Raw genomic sequence first — 15,849 nt, 5'->3', positions numbered from 1 at the left:
GAGATGATAGTAAGTATTTATAGGTTAGGTTTTTTTATATACATATTTTATTTATTAGGTAAATAACTTGATAATTATATTCTATTTGTTAGATTTTGAATATTCATTTTATAACTATTATTTATTATTAGAAAAACAAAATAATAATATATATACATGTGTGTGTCACTATTAAGATACATAAATATTCTATTAAACTAAAAAAATATATTATATTTATATTTATATTTATATATCTATATAATATAAATTTTTAAATTAGATTTGTATTTATTAATATCTATATTATATACATTGCCAAATAAATAAGGTAAATAGATATAAAAAAATTCACTCAATCAAATTAATTTGAATTAGTATTTATCATGATCGGATTAAATTACCATTCCTGAATTAAAGTATAAATTAACTTATTTACCACTTTTTATTTTTTTAAATGATTGACTTGTATTAATATTTTAAATAGTTGATCTAAGTTAAAAAATGAAAACTAAATTTAAAAAGATATTTATCAACAAAAAAAATTAACCAAATTTTATTATTATTATGTTTTTCTTTTCCAAAAGATGAAAAAAAATATTTTTGACTAATTTATTTTTATCAAGAACAAAAAAAAATAAAACAGTAAAAAGATAATATGAAATATTAATATGAAAATAATATATTGTTTTGGAAAAAAATTATTATATTAAACATGGTTACAATAGTAAAGGGATGAATCAATCACTTTTAAGCCTAAAGGGATTATATAATTTATGTCACAAAACTAGAGGGACTAATTTATAACTTACTCTACGACCAACCGCCTCCGTTGCCTATAAAGGCAAGCCATCGCCCGCCAAATTAGACCACTAATATCTTTCACTTTCCAAAGAAATTCAAAGCACTCTCTCTATCTCTGCTTGGTAATCTTTTCTTCTTGTCTAAGGTTTGCTTTTCTTGCTTTTCTTTAGGGTTTTCTTGTTATTGTTAGGTTTGCTTTTCTTTTCTCTGTTTTTGCTTATTATTATTACTGTTGATTTCTTGCAAAGTAAGTAATAAACATGACTGCAACACTAATAACAAGGAAAGATCATCATCGCCCTAGGGTAGTGCCTAATCTTCACAATCCAGTTCTTGATTCTGAAAAGAGATCAAGAACAAGTTACATGGCACAGCAGCAACAAGGTGGAGACTATTATCATCGTAATCAACTAGGGCTTCAAGCCAAGAAACCGAGGGTCGATCGTTTTAATAATAATGGGGCTGTCAATTTCGGTCCAAAGATTCAATCTTTTCCGCAGTTTGAGGGCAAGAAAGTGGAGATTAATTATGGGGTTTCTGGTTTCGATGCTAGGGTTCAAGCCCGGAAGCCAGAGTTGAGTAATAATGGGGTTTTGACACCGATGTTCCGGCCTTTGCCACAACTTCAGGATCAGAAAGCAGAGGGGAGTAATGGTTTTTTTATGCCAAATTTGCAAGCTGGGAAGCCTGAGGGTAATAATTTTGTGGTTTCAAGGCCGTATCCTCCATTTTCGCAGCAATTTCAAGGCAAGAAGCCAGGGTTTTATAATGGGTTTTCAGTGCCAAATTATCAAGTTTCTCGACATTTTCAAGACAGTAGTTTGAAGGTTGATAATGGAGTTTTCAATCCAAATCATCCAGCTATGCAGCAGGATCAAGAGAAGAAGTCAGAGGTTAACAAGGGGTTTTTTATGCCGAACCTTAATTTGTATAGTTCAAAGTCACTAGGAGGCCCTTTGTATTCAATGCCAAATCCTGCCATTGTAAAGCCCATGTTGAATCAAAATGTAACTAACATGTGTTTGCTGAATTCACAATCACATAGTTCTCTTGCGTCTTCTGGTTTGTTAACAAACTCTTCTTTTGTGCTTTCTAATTCTTTGAATGATGATGTTAAAAATATGTATATTAATTCAGCTCCACTGCATTCTGTTTTCTTAACAAATTCAGTGTTGTGTAAAAATGCAGTTAATAAAAATGGGGGTTTCACTCCAAATCCCCCAGTTATGCAGCTTAATTTGGTGAATCGGAGCGCTGCAAACGTGCCTTTGAATTCACAGGCTCAAGTAGCCTCTTGCTACTCTGATTTGCTAACCACTTTGGTTGGCAATGGAATAGTTTCTTTGGCTAAACATATTCTGATTTGCTAACCACTTGCAATGGAATAGTTTCTTTGGCTAAACATGAAGTCCAAAGTAATAATGCAAATAGTTGCGAATTCAATTGTGCACCAAAGTTGCTGGAAACCAGTAACCAACTTGTGGCTAATGGATGTCCTGGTTTGAGAAATTCACTCATGAGTTCCTTGATTAAAAAGGAAGATGATTTTAGGGGTGTTGTTGTATTTGATACAAACCAACTTAAGGTGAGGCATGAATCTGTGATTAGATCCTTGTATGCTGATATGCCAAGACAATGCTCCACATGTGGAATCAGATTCAAGTTCCAAGAAGATCATAGCAAGCATATGGACTGGCATGTGATTAAAAACTGGACAATCAAGATATCTAAGCAGAGAAGCATTTCTCGTATGTGGTTGGATGGTGTAGATATGTGGCTGGCTGCCAGGGCAGGTGTTGCTGCAGTTCCTGGATTTGCAAAAGCTGATGCTCCTGTAGAGAAGGAAAAAGAAGAAGATTGGATAAGTTCCACTGATGAAAACAAAGTATGTGCCTTGTGTCGAGAACCATTTGAAGAATTCTACAGCCACGAGGCTGATGACTGGATATTCAGAGGAGCTGTCTACCTGAACGCGGAAAAGAAATCAGCAGCTGAAAGCATGGATAGGAGTCGATTAGGTCCTGCTGTGCATGCCAAGTGCAGGCCAGCGTCCAAGTAGTAGTTAAATTTGGGTCATACAATTTGTGAACTCCATTCTATCTTGATGTATTAACCAAGGAAGTAATGCTAGTAGTCAAATTTGGGTTATACAATTTGTAAACTCCATTCTATCTTGATGTATTAACCATATGCTAGTGAAGGTCAAGCAAATATTGTACATGTTACTCTCTTCACTGGAGTAAACATGCGCAAATATTCTGTTAATACATCCTTGTAATGACAAATTCTCTTAATAAAATTCATCAACTTTTGTGTCAAATTTTATCCTTGCATCAGTGTTATATTTCTTCTAAATTTATATTTTTACATTTCAACAATGGCAATTCAATGTCAAGGCAGGTTAAATTACTGTTATATTCAGCACATTGACAACAGTAAGCAGTACAAACTACAAAAACACCCAAAATTACTGGAATTATTAAGCACGTAAACTGTAAAAGAAGTATTGAATGAAACGTATCAATGTGCATATATTAGATTGTCTTATTTCAACTTGAGATTCGAAGAGTAATAGTTTTGAGGACAAAACAGGAGTAAAAAGTTGGCTAAACACTTAAACTACATTCTATTAAAAACGAAAAACGAGGAGAGCTTCAAATACGGTAGACTCGTCTAGGTCATAAAGCATCTCAATAAATGGTAGTTGCTCGAAAAATCTTCATTCGTGCAAATGGATATCCATAGTTGCCTTCAAGTATCAACACATCTTCAAATAGACCTGTTCCTCCAATCCTGAATAACATGTGAAATACCGGCTAGCTGCTCCAGTTGACCCGATTCTCAGCCTTGAATAAAGAATCCTTGGCTGCACAATCCTTTGAAGATCTGTTCTAGAAAGCTGCGTGAAATCAATGTCGACCAAACCTTTTTCCAGATTAGGCCAGATTGGAGAAGGGGAAGCTCTCTCATGTTTATCAAATCACCATGAGTTCTGTTTGCTTCAACTAAAAAATCGCTAGCTACAGTGTAGAACAAGTTTACATGAAAGGATATCAGTGATGGAGCATATAAGATAACAAATAACTCAAAATGGTGATGAAGAAAAATCAAGTACAACGTGAAGTCCAGCGAAGATGATGACAAAACCATCTGAAATCATTTTATTTCATCTTCGTTTTTTTTCCCGTTTCCCCTGAACTAGTGAAGCAGGGTTCAACATCTATGTAACATCTATCTCACAATCAAATTTGATCATGGCACAATCTTGCGTCTGCTGCGAGGAATTTCTCGTCTAACATACATTTTCTTGATCTCATCCAGTGAGCTGGACTCATCAGGCAAGCTCACAAACTTCCAGCCACCACCACCACGCCTCCCATTTTTCCCCAGTTTTCTCCACTGTGAACTTCCAACCCCCAGAAGGACGCCGCTGCTATGCTTGTGGCATTTCACCTGTCCTGCCATCTGCACAAAGGAAAACCATATATCATATGGATAATCTGCATGGATTTAATGAAACTTTTAGCTGCTTTCCAACACAAAATTGAATAACATGCTTGCAATTTGATGAGCAGGCATACGGAAAGGAATAAATCCAATGGATTGCCTATGCCAATCCTTAAAGCTAACACCAATGCTGATGCCATTTGCATCCGTGATTTGTTTGGATGAGTCAAAATAGCACTGCATTAAGGAAAATAGATTCATCCTCTCCCTAAAGATTCCTTGGTGGCTCTTCTACCATGCTGCTTGCTGCAGGAATCTTTCTCTCTCTTTCTGATATAAGTGGACAAACCGCTCTCCCTGATATTTTCTTTGTCAACAAGACCAAACTATCCAAAGTTTCTGAAAATCCTTAGTCTCAAAGATTAGACAGCAGCTAAAAAGGATAAATGATGAAATCAACAGGGATATGAGTCCATAACCTTCCCAAGTCATAGCTATCCTTTTACCAATACCATATTGCTTTTCAGTTACCACCTTCTCTAGTCAGCGTGACTTCCATTTCCAATTTCATACCCAGAGGCCAGAGTACATCAGACCTTGCTCTCACCCCAATCTACACGTGCACACACATGCATGCATAACAGACATTTGTTGTGCAGTTCTACTCTTTTTTTTCCCCTGATTAAAAGCAAGAACCACATGGGACATACTTTCATTTTGTTGAAGTTCATTTTCTGAACATATTCTTGATAAAGCATCTCATCCTCCTTGGATATCTCATAGTGGACTCCATCTAGATCTTTGATGGTACCATAACAGCCCTCTGGCATCACTTTGAAATCAGGCTTACAGGGAAGCTATATGAAAGTCTCGGTCATGAGAATTGAAAAATCTCCAAAAGAATAGTTGGACTTCTATGAGCCATACAAGTCTATTGCTTTAGCAGACATGGTTTGTTTGATACCTGACATGCATCCATACATTCAGTCCAAATCACATATCTGTACCTTGATCACTGCCTGTGGTTGTATAATGTCAACTATACTACGAATGAGAATGGTTACTTATATACAAAGCAAACACAGCTTATAAGAAAGGAAAGTCATGACATAAAAGGAAGAAATCTGATAGTTTTATTTCAAACAAAGAGTGTTTATAAGGAAAGTCATGACATAAAAGAAAGACATCTGATAGTTTTATTTCAAACAAAGAGTTACAGGAAATAAGAAACAAGTAGCCTCACCACTCCAGCGAATCACTCCCATAGTGGAATCAAACCAATTACAAAGAGGTTTTCATTACAGCATAACCCTCTGGAACTACTAATTTTCAATAAATAGTTTTACAATTAACAGTGACTAAATAACTAGACTTTTAACTGCTAATGCTAATAACTGACATATAAGAACAATATCAGTTATTACTGCCACTGGGATGATAATCCAATAAGATTGAATCAATTATTGGATACCAACTGCCCTCTCTTTCCAACACAAGTGGCTGGAACTTTAGCTTGTACTGAGTACTTCACTCTACTGGAATTTGACTCAACAAAATCCTTAGCTTTATCATCCCTGTTCCCATTGTTAGACTCAATCGATTCTCTCTGTTTAGTTCTGCTTCGAGCACTGCTGTTTTGATCACCAGAATTTGCATCAGTGTATCCATGGACAAACATAAAATAAATCCATGCACAGTATAGAGACACCATGTTCTATCCACATAAGGAGGCACCATGATCAATCTCGAGCACTCAAGTTTGTTTCCATATGAAGCCCATGCTCACATGCATCCAACACATATCACACAGGTATATCCAATAACATAATATAACTTTCTGTGGATGTAATGTTACATCATCGACAAACAAATATACATGCACATGCACAAGCACAGTATAGGGACATTATGTACCTTCTACCATAAGTAGGCATCCATGATCACCACAACTCAAAAAACCTCACAGAGCCCCTCACCATCATTAACCAGTAACACCTGAAAAGAGAGGCACTAGTTGTGAGGGACAAGTTTTCTCCCAGGATGCTATCACCAGCGGAAAGAACGAAAGCAGTGCATTTCTGTACTCAAAACGAAGGAAGTTGATAAAAATCCCTCTTGGTGCAGCATAAAATGATGTTATTCAGGAACTTAAATTTCTTATAAACGACGCTGAGGGACAAGTTTTCTCTCTGGATGCTATCAACAGAAGAAAAAAGGAAAGCAGTGCATTTCTTTACTCAAAATGAGGGAAGTTGATCAAAGTCCCTCTTGGTGCAGCATAAACTGAAGTTATTCTGGAACTTAATCTTTCTTACATTAACGACGCTCAAATGAAGGTGAACAAGGATAAAAGATCATTGCATATCCAAGCAACAATCCTCTATCCTCTATCCTCTATACACAAGGTAGACTTTTTAAAGCTAAAGACAGCAAGGCAATAACTATAATTCCTTTCCGCAGAACAAGACAACTGGGACTGATTCAAGTCTTTAATCATCAGATACTCATCGACCAAAAACATTTGTGCTAACCAGAAAGATCCAGTTTTAATTCAAGTGTACTATTATATTTACTCCTGACCAAGTAAGACATGTGAGACATACAAAACATATCCAGACTAGTAAATTGAAGCAAGACCTGCTAGGTTGGAACATATAGTTTTGATGGAAGAAAGAGTTAACATGGAACGCATGAAATCATAAAAAAAAGCAATAATAATTTGTGACTATTTCTTTGGTTGGTTTTTTGTAAAGGAGTGATGCCTAGAGATCTATAGTCTAGTTCTTTGTTATGGGCAAATTCTAGCTCGGGTTCAAGACGGTAAAACAGAGATAATTAATATACCCAAGTCCATCATCATCTCACACTCAATAATTAGCCAAAACATGGAAATAGATCACACATTAGAAACAGACGGGTATATTCCCAACAATCTATATCTTACTCTAGGAAGTTATCAAGCAAGAGTTTGGTAGAAACATCCATAGGATGACCAGTCTTCTTCTCCTCAATCTATTTCAACGAAAGAATCAAAGGATGACCAGTGTTCTTCTCCTCTTTCTCCTCAATCTATTTCAACGAAAGAATTGCCTGCACCCTTTGCCTCATAATACTGTAATCCTTAGCATGCTTGTCAACAGTGTAAACTTCAGGAATCTCCTTATGCAACCGATACATCTCTGACTTCTCCGAGTCCTTCAAGTAAGAACCTCTTGCACCAGGCTCCCTTATTTGCTTAATCAACACACTAAGTTCGTCCCATCCTTTCAAAATGGCCTCACTCTTTTTAAACACACAAAGTTCGTCAATCCTCCTATCCAATCCTTTCAAAATGGCCTCACTCTTTTTATTCTCAGCCTCCAATTCACGTATCCTATCTTCAATCTCTTGCAAATCATAGGCCAAAGCATATTAATACGCATCTATTGTTCTTCCATCTCCATCATCTTCCCCCCTATCAGTACTAGAACTAGTAGTCCTTTGACTCACCGATGCCACTCCATCAAAATGATCCTCAGTCAATCCAGTTGACCATGACGAAGCAGAGTCCCAACCCAGATCATCACGCTCCCTACCAGACTCACCAAAAGATCCACCAACTGCACTATCCCAATCATCTTCACTGTCACTTCCTCCTGAATTCACTGAGATGAACCTAGACCCAATCACTTGATAAGTATCAATCCCATTTGTTAATGCAACCACTTTGGCATTTTCAGAAGTGATCAGTAGCGAAGGTGATAATTAGAGGTGTCAATTAGGCTTATGAAAAGGTGAATAGCCAAGAAGATTAAAGATGTATTTAATGGCCTTGTTCAAAATATTTAAACCAAATCACATGTTAAGATGAGTTCAAGAAATAATCGTGGTTTAATCAATATAACTCGCATAAAAAAAAAAAGTTGGGAAAGCCTAATAGCTTGCAAATTAGACAAGAAATCTTGGTACCTTACAAATTAAACTTACAAATTAGACTAGGAGAAGTGGTCTTGAATATTTTTTTTATGCATAATTTTATGTAAATAAATATAACTTTTTATCCGGTTAGATACAATTAAACTTTTATCAAAAGATTTTAAAGGTATTGTTTACTATAAAATTAAAATTTTCTAGCAATCAAAGTTTATAAAGGTCTTATGATAAATCCTAAAAACTATTATATAGAAATTATATTATTTTTCTAGTTGGTTTAGAATTTATTTTGCTATTTTATTTGGAACTCTCTTGTTATTGTTTAGAATATTTTATCTAATATAAATAAGGTTATTTAACTTGTATTTAGAATGATTGTTTATCATTTAAAAATAATATTTTGTGTGTAAAGAGATTACTCATGTTCTTGGTTCATCAAACTTTTTAATATTTATTAAAGATTAATTATATTTTTGTGATGTTCTTAGAATATCTCTAATGGAAAAAATCATTTATTTGTACTTTAATGAAAAAAAATATTCCCATTTGTATTTTAATATATTTAATATTAATAGTTTTTTTTTATATAAAAAAAAGTCTAATTTATAAAGGAAAGAATCTTTAAACATTTTATTTTAATGTTTTGTGAATAATTTTTCTATGATAGAACAATCATTTTGACTCTTCATTTAGTTCTTCCATTAAAGCTGCAAAATCAGGGAAGAAAAGTTAAAAAATTAGTTTTTTTTTTTTTCCACTCTTCCATTTGGAGATACCGTTACTTATACTAATTGAAGTTTTTCATTTAATAACTTTATTTGGTTTAAATTTTTTTATTAATTTGATTTTAGTTTTTTTAAATTATTTTTTTAATTGTAAATTTTAAGATTCTTACCCTCCAATTGCTTTATAGACAAACCAACATGGTGGGAAAAAATAATTCTTAAGCTAGTATAACTAAAAAAATAATTCATAAACTAGCATATAACTAACAAATTTGAACCAAGCTTCCCCAACCGTTTAAATATACAAAAAACAACACACATGTTTTATGAGGATCTAATAGCTATAAAAAAACAAAAACAAAATAACCCAAAAGTTGAAAATAAATGACATGGCTAAAAAAGCAAGAGATGAGAGAGAAAAAAATAGTTGAACAAAAATTGGACTAACTTTAATAAAGTCCTCTAACTATATAGATAGTCTAGATTGAGATCCAAAATAATTTTTCATTTCTTATTTGGGTCCCCCAAGCTTTAAAAATTATCAATTTAGTATTTGCAATCATATTTCTTTGTGATTGCATCTATTTTTTTTACCTAGTTGTAAGTTTAAGATATAACTTTATTATATATCTAGAATCTTCAATCAACTTATAAGTTATCATGCTGATTTATAATTTTTTTTCTTGTATTTAAGTAAGATAAAAAATATTTTTTTTATTTTTGATTCATTAAGTTAGTGTAGTTTATTGATTTTTGCTTGGATCAATTACATGCTTGATTTAATTAAATTTCTTATTTATTTTAAGCATTATAATTTCTAGGTTTTCAAATCAACTCACTAGACTAGATTGGGTTTGATAATGATGTTTTGTTTATAAAATTTAATGTATTTTATTAAAATTTGGAAACTCAATTGAGATAAAAAAAAAACCCTATAGGGACTCAATCAAGAAAACGTCCATAGTTAGAAGACTTGTTTAGGGTTAGCCCTAAAAAAATTGGATCCAGGTCAAAAGAAGGGAAGGGCTCAGTTGACCCGGAAATAACAAAGATAAATCGGGTCGGGTTGAGTGTCTTAAAAAAGGTAAGTCTTTTAGGCTACGCTTTATCCGCCAACAACAACAACCACAGTTACAATCAGAGGGAGTTTTCTACTTGAGTGACCTGAGAAAAAAAAAGAAAAAAAAAATGGTTCTGATTTAGGGTTTCTCATCAAGAAAGCTCTCTCCTTTTTTACACCAAATCGATCCATTTCTAAAAAGGATTTGATTTTTATATGTTTTTTCTTGCGGGGCGGCTTGGAACACTAGAATTTATTAAATGGGTTCGTCATTTTCAGGTGGGTCACTTTTATTTTCTGTTTATTTCCTTAAAGTTGTGAACTTTGTGTTTGGTTTCTGAGAGAATACAAGTCGGGGTCTTAGATTTTGCTTTCTTGTGGTTTATAGGACTGTTTTTAGCTTGATTTACTGTGCGGTTGTTTTTCATTATTTTTTGGGTTAAGAAATGTTTGATTCGTCTCTTTGGTAGCTGAGAAAATTGAAATAAAAAAGTACAGGAGTTATTGACCCTTGAGTTCCTTTTTTTTTTTAAATAATCTTGATGGTTTTTTCTTATTTTTTTAGGATAAGAACTTGTGAGTTGTTAAGCCTTTTTTCATTTTAACTAATATTTTTTAAAAAAGTAATTTAGACCATAGAAGTGGAAATCTTAGCTTTGATCTTGCATTTGTTTAAGCAAAGGCTTACTTAGCTGAGGCGGTGAGATTGTCTAGCTGAATCTAAAAGACATTTTCATTTTTTGGCAATTAAAATCTGATGGTATTGTTTAGCTGAAGTAACGAGATGATTTTGCTCACTTGTGTTGAATAATTGAAAATATAGTATGTACTAGGACCAGTAGTGTAGTGAAATACATTATGTACTGGAACCAATCGTGTAGAATAAGTTTGATTCCATGTATAATAAACCTAATATTTAGATTGTGAAGTTAAATGCTCTGTAGATATAATAAGTTTGTGGTTGAAGCCTAAGATCATTACTTTGGTATTGAACTAAGCAAATAAGGGATTCTTTTAATTGCACAATTTAGGAGATTTATGCTTCCTTAGCAAGCTAATAATTGTCATAATTTAGTATGGTTGGAGTAGGTTGGTATGTTTCTGATTTTTTTTTAGTCTCAAGCTACTCAGCATATGGAAAAAACATGCATCCAGCTTGGTTGCTCCTTAATATGCAGTGGTATGTGTGGAGTGTGCCCTTATCTAGTCTTAATTGTTCGGCGTTATTTTTAATTTATGCTGTTCAATCTTGTAATTTGTACAGGTATTCTTGCTTGCTGCGTCATCATGAACAAGTTTAGGGCTGTGATTTAGTGCTGTGGGGTTTTCCTTTTGCAAAATTCAATGGTGCCAGAAGGCTAGTGAAATATGGAGGGTTTCCAGACTATCAGTTGTCTAAAGGGTAAGCCATTATAAGTAGATGAATTCTTCAAATTTTCTTTCTATAGAGAAAGATGAGTGTGTTGATGCTGATAGCTGCCTGATGACTGGTTGCAGGTTTGCTAGGCCATCAGTTCTTGTTATTTATTGTTTGGTTATCCAGTTTCCAAGTAGCTGTGGCATTGCAGACCCTGCTTGAGCCTAATCATGTTTCTTCTACATCTGAGCTAGGCACTCCACCTATTTCTGGAATTTTTGGACCTATTGAAATATCACCTTCTGTCTTCCCACGCTATCCTTATCCTGGCGAGAATTTAGCTCCTATGTACCCAACTTTTCCCACCACATATGAGCCAAATTTAACCGGGAAATGCCCTGTAAATTTCACTGCTATGTCAAATGTCATAGACAGAACCGCATCTGATTGCTCTCAACCCTTGGCAGCTCTTGTAGGAAATGTAATATGCTGTCCACAGCTTGGTAGTTTGCTCCACATTTTCCAGGGTTATTTCAGTGGCAACTCTGATAAGTTGGTTGTGCAGAATGCAGTGGCTGATGATTGTTTTTCAGATATCATTAGTATACTAGCAAGCAGAGGGGCGAATATCACTATACCTACACTTTGCTCTGTTAAATCGTTAAATCTTACTGGTGGGTTGTGTCCTGTGAAGGATGTTGTTAACTTTGAGAAAATAGTAAATACTAGCAAATTACTGGAAGCCTGCAGTACTGTCGATCCTCTTAAAGAGTGTTGTAGACCAATTTGCCAATCTGCAATCATGGAAGCTGCTCTTGAGATTTCCGGGACACAATTGACAATCAATGATAATAAAGATTTGGTGACTGTGCCTAATCATAATGATCCTCTTAGTGATTGTAAAGGGGTGGTATTTTCATATATCTCTAGGAAGCTATCAGCAGATGGTGCAAATAGTGCATTCCGGATATTATCTGCCTGCAAAGTTAACAAGGGTACAGTAGTAATGATTTTCCTTCTTTATGAACTCTTCCTCAGTTTTTGCTGGACTGAATTTCATGAATGCAATGCTAATGTCACATCAATAAATTTCCTGTGCATATATTGCATCTTCTGTGAGGTTCTCCTGTGTTTTAGAACTTTTCAAGATGGAATGGTGTGATAGTTGAAGAGAGGACAAAAGTGTAGGCAATCTGTTACGAGTCTAGATCATTTGTTCAGCAAATGATGCTGCTTTTGAATCCATCTAGATGCTTTGTGTTAATTTGAATTACTCACCAACTTAGATTATGAAATAAAGACAGTTTTCAACTTATATGTCCAGCTAATCATGGTGGTGGATAGAATCATGGTAGCTATATTGTTCTATAGTTGTTCCCAAACTTAATTGGTCTTGTTGATTTTCTTTCTTTTAATGCACATTTCTGTGCACATAGCTTTATCATGAATTTGTGGAACTCAAGAAGGATCTGTTTTTTTTTTTTTTATTCTTTCGGTTATTTTACCTTTGTTGACTCAATGTTTCATGTGCAGCTTGTCCTTTGAATTTCACACAGCCATTAGAAGTTATTAAAGCATGTCGCAATTTAGCTGCTCCCAATCCCTCCTGTTGTAGCTCATTAAATACATACATTGCTGGGATCCAAAATCAAATGTTAATTACAAACAAACAGGCGATAATCTGTGCAACAGTTTTGGGGTCCAAGTTACGACAAGGCGGGGTCATGACAAATGTTTATGAGCTTTGTGACATTGACTTGAAAGATTTTAGCATACAAGGTTTATTTCCTCAGTTTGATAGCAGTCTTTCAAAATTTTCACTCCATTTCATCCTTTATTCCATCTGATATCTATTACTTCTTTTTTTGTGGATTGTGTGTTGGTGGATGCCAAGCAGCATATGGACAACAAGGTTTGCTTCTCTCTCCCTCTCAACAATAGAGCTCATATACTGCAATTACATTTTTAGATTAAAGTAAGATTTCTTGGATACATACGGATTCCCAGTGCTAAAAGTGAATGGGATGTAGGGCATGATTTGTATATGGAATGAAAATCTCCCACCCAAACCTGGCAGTTGGCTTCCTGGAAGTTGTGGGTTTTATTTGTGTATTTAGGATATTTGCTGAAAACTTCTGGGTTGTGATCTAACTGAGGCCTGGTGAGATGATGGGTGTCGTGTTTTCCAATTTGCTTGAGAATGGAAATAAGGTTTTGTTCATTTGACTACATAAAAGAAAGTGCTTCTTAGAGTTTGTAATGTAACTGCTCTCTTTTGCAGCCTGGAAAGAAATCAATATTGTTGTTGTTGTTTATAAATTTTTCTTTTTGATTTAATTTTAGGGTGTCTACTTCGAAGCTTGCCTGCCGATGTTATATTAGACAATTCGACAGGGTTCAGCTTTACATGTGACTTGACCGACAACATTGCAGCTCCGTGGCCATCATCATCCTCCGTGTCATCTGTGTCTCTTTGTGCCCCAGGTAATGTTAAACTACTCAAGAAAGAACCAAATCTTAGCTTTTCTTTATATTTCTGAAAGAGCATGAGCAATTTGATATTTCATCCACACGCACACGTATATGCTGCTTGTTCTTAAGTTCTTGTTCTAACAGCTCCTGCCTTAATCTTGCAGAGATGTCCTTGCCTGCCTTGCCTACATCACAGATCAGAAACCCTGGTGTGTACCTTTGCCCCAAGCAATTCCTAACCGATCAACTTAGCCTTGTTCTGCTACTTGTTTGTTTGACAATGTCACAATAAAAACACACACACAGGCGCGCACATTAGTAGTTGATTGTTTTCACTCTGAGTGAACAAAGGCATATTTAATAGCATGCTGATTTCTGAATCATATATTAGTTAGCCAGCCATAGTATAAGATCATTCGTCATAAAGATTCAGCTTTGAATGTAATAGTGCTTGTTCTTGAACACAGCAGTTTCTTTTTTCTTTCCGTTCTCCCTTCGTTTCTGACATCTGTATTAATGCTTCGGCGCAGGCAATCGTGGTGGTGAGTTGGAGCTGCTGGTACCCATTTTTTCATTTTTTATTTTCAGTGCATTGGTGTACTGAAGAGATTAGTCAAGGGCTTGAACCGGTTTGAAATAGGTGGTGGTGTCTCTGGAAATTTAACCTTGTGTGGGAATTTTACTTGTATATTTTGATGAGCAGCCTTCTTCATGTATAGCAGCTTTTCATTTTTTTTTCCTTTTATTTTTAAAGCTATTTTTGATGGTTATTGTTGAAAAAGACTTTATTGATATTTTAATGGAAAATTTTCTGTGGGTGTCATCTGTTAGGGAACCAAGCATATTTGTGTGATTATTAGACAGCAGGTCATCACTGGCAGCCACTATATTTGTGGCGCGTGTTTCTACGTGCATCCCATGCAAGTAAAACAAGTCACTCATTTTGCTGTTTTGCAAATAGTTGTCAGACTCGACTCTCGAGACTGAGTAAAAAGAAAAGTTTGGGCTGCTAGGTTATCGGGTATCGGGTTAAATTCTGTAAGCCCAAGTGAAAATGATATTGTACACATTGTTTTATTTTTTTAATTTTTTTTTTGGGTCTTCATCTCTCACTTCAACTTAAAAGATCTAAAGCAATATTAAAGGAAAAAAAAAACTTAGTAGCCCAAACACTATTTTTAGGAATAACTAGTTGATTGACTAAGTGACTATTAGAAATTTTTAGATATTATTATTTAACTAGGTAAAATGGTTTACATTTTAAAAATTTAGATTTTTTATTTAGCTTGGGTTTTAGGTTAAATTGTATGAAAATTATTTTGATATAATCTTATCAATTGAGTAGGTATAGAGAAAAAAAAAAAAAGTTCTATTCTAGCTTGTAAAATTTATAAACAAATAAAATAGTTCTATTCTAGCTTGTAAAATTTATAATTTGGGTTAATCTTGATTCATTGTTAACATTATATTAATTAATAAAATCAAAAAAAAAATTTAATACTAAAAAAAACCCTAAACGGCTAGATAAAAGAGTCAAGGACATGTCATTTAAAGAAAAAGGTAAAAAATAAAATAAAATAAAAATTAAATATTAAAAAAATAAAATTGAAAGGGAAAAAAAACAAAGGGTTAATTAAAAAAGTGAAGAACAAGTCATTAAAAAAAAGTAAAAAATATTAAAAAATAAAATTAAATAAAAATATTACATTAAAGGATGTAATTGAAAAATAAAAATAAAAAAATTCAAAAAAAAAAAACATGTAGGGTCTATTACAACAAACCTCATATGGGGAGGGTCACTGGCCTAGGCTGGTTTTTTTTTTTTTTTATAAGGTCGGGTCACCAGCCTCTTTCTTTTTTTAAAAAAATAAAATAAATAGATAACATCACACCTATCTTTTGGAAGAAAATATTACTGCATGGTGAAATCAAACCCACGATCTCTAGCCACTCACCTCACCTCCGTGCTAACCAACTAATCTACTCCTTAGAGTTATTATTAAAATGATTAAAAAACTTATATTAAACAAATTTATTATTTTAGTTATAGTTATTAAATGAGAGATAACTTGACCAATTGAATGGGTTCGGAT

General features: G+C 34.1%; 2 protein-coding genes across 3 annotated transcripts; both read left to right on the top strand.

The window, feature by feature from the left end:
- Positions 1-858: 858 nt before the first annotated feature.
- On the top strand, positions 859-3,090 carry LOC105139013 (polyadenylation and cleavage factor homolog 1-like). 2 transcript variants are annotated; one of them, XM_011045293.1, is made up of 5 exons: positions 859-928; positions 1,032-1,845; positions 1,972-2,136; positions 2,187-2,838; positions 2,902-3,090. In XM_011045293.1, exons 2-5 carry the CDS (start codon positions 1,044-1,046, stop codon positions 2,906-2,908), a joined length of 1,626 nt encoding a protein of 541 aa, XP_011043595.1. In that variant the 5' UTR covers positions 859-928; positions 1,032-1,043; the 3' UTR covers positions 2,909-3,090. The 2 variants fall into 2 exon arrangements, with proteins under 2 accessions (XP_011043595.1, XP_011043594.1); XM_011045292.1 differs by lacking the exon at positions 859-928 and having other exon boundaries at positions 941-1,845.
- Positions 3,091-9,973: 6,883 nt separating this feature from the next.
- On the top strand, positions 9,974-14,584 carry LOC105139012 (uncharacterized GPI-anchored protein At1g61900-like). The gene is made up of 8 exons (XM_011045291.1): positions 9,974-10,206; positions 11,192-11,329; positions 11,425-12,279; positions 12,818-13,063; positions 13,182-13,196; positions 13,628-13,768; positions 13,921-13,965; positions 14,287-14,584. The coding sequence occupies exons 2-8, from the start codon at positions 11,296-11,298 to the stop codon at positions 14,358-14,360; spliced, it is 1,410 nt and encodes a 469-aa protein (XP_011043593.1). The 5' UTR covers positions 9,974-10,206; positions 11,192-11,295; the 3' UTR covers positions 14,361-14,584.
- The last annotated feature ends 1,265 nt before the right edge of the window (positions 14,585-15,849 follow it).

This window comes from Populus euphratica, unplaced genomic scaffold (genome assembly GCF_000495115.2).
Source record: "Populus euphratica unplaced genomic scaffold, PopEup_1.0 scaffold226.1, whole genome shotgun sequence".
Classification (NCBI taxonomy): Eukaryota; Viridiplantae; Streptophyta; class Magnoliopsida; order Malpighiales; family Salicaceae; genus Populus; species Populus euphratica.
The sequence above is the reverse complement of the archived record's forward strand: the minus strand, read 5'-3'. Positions and strand labels throughout refer to the sequence as shown.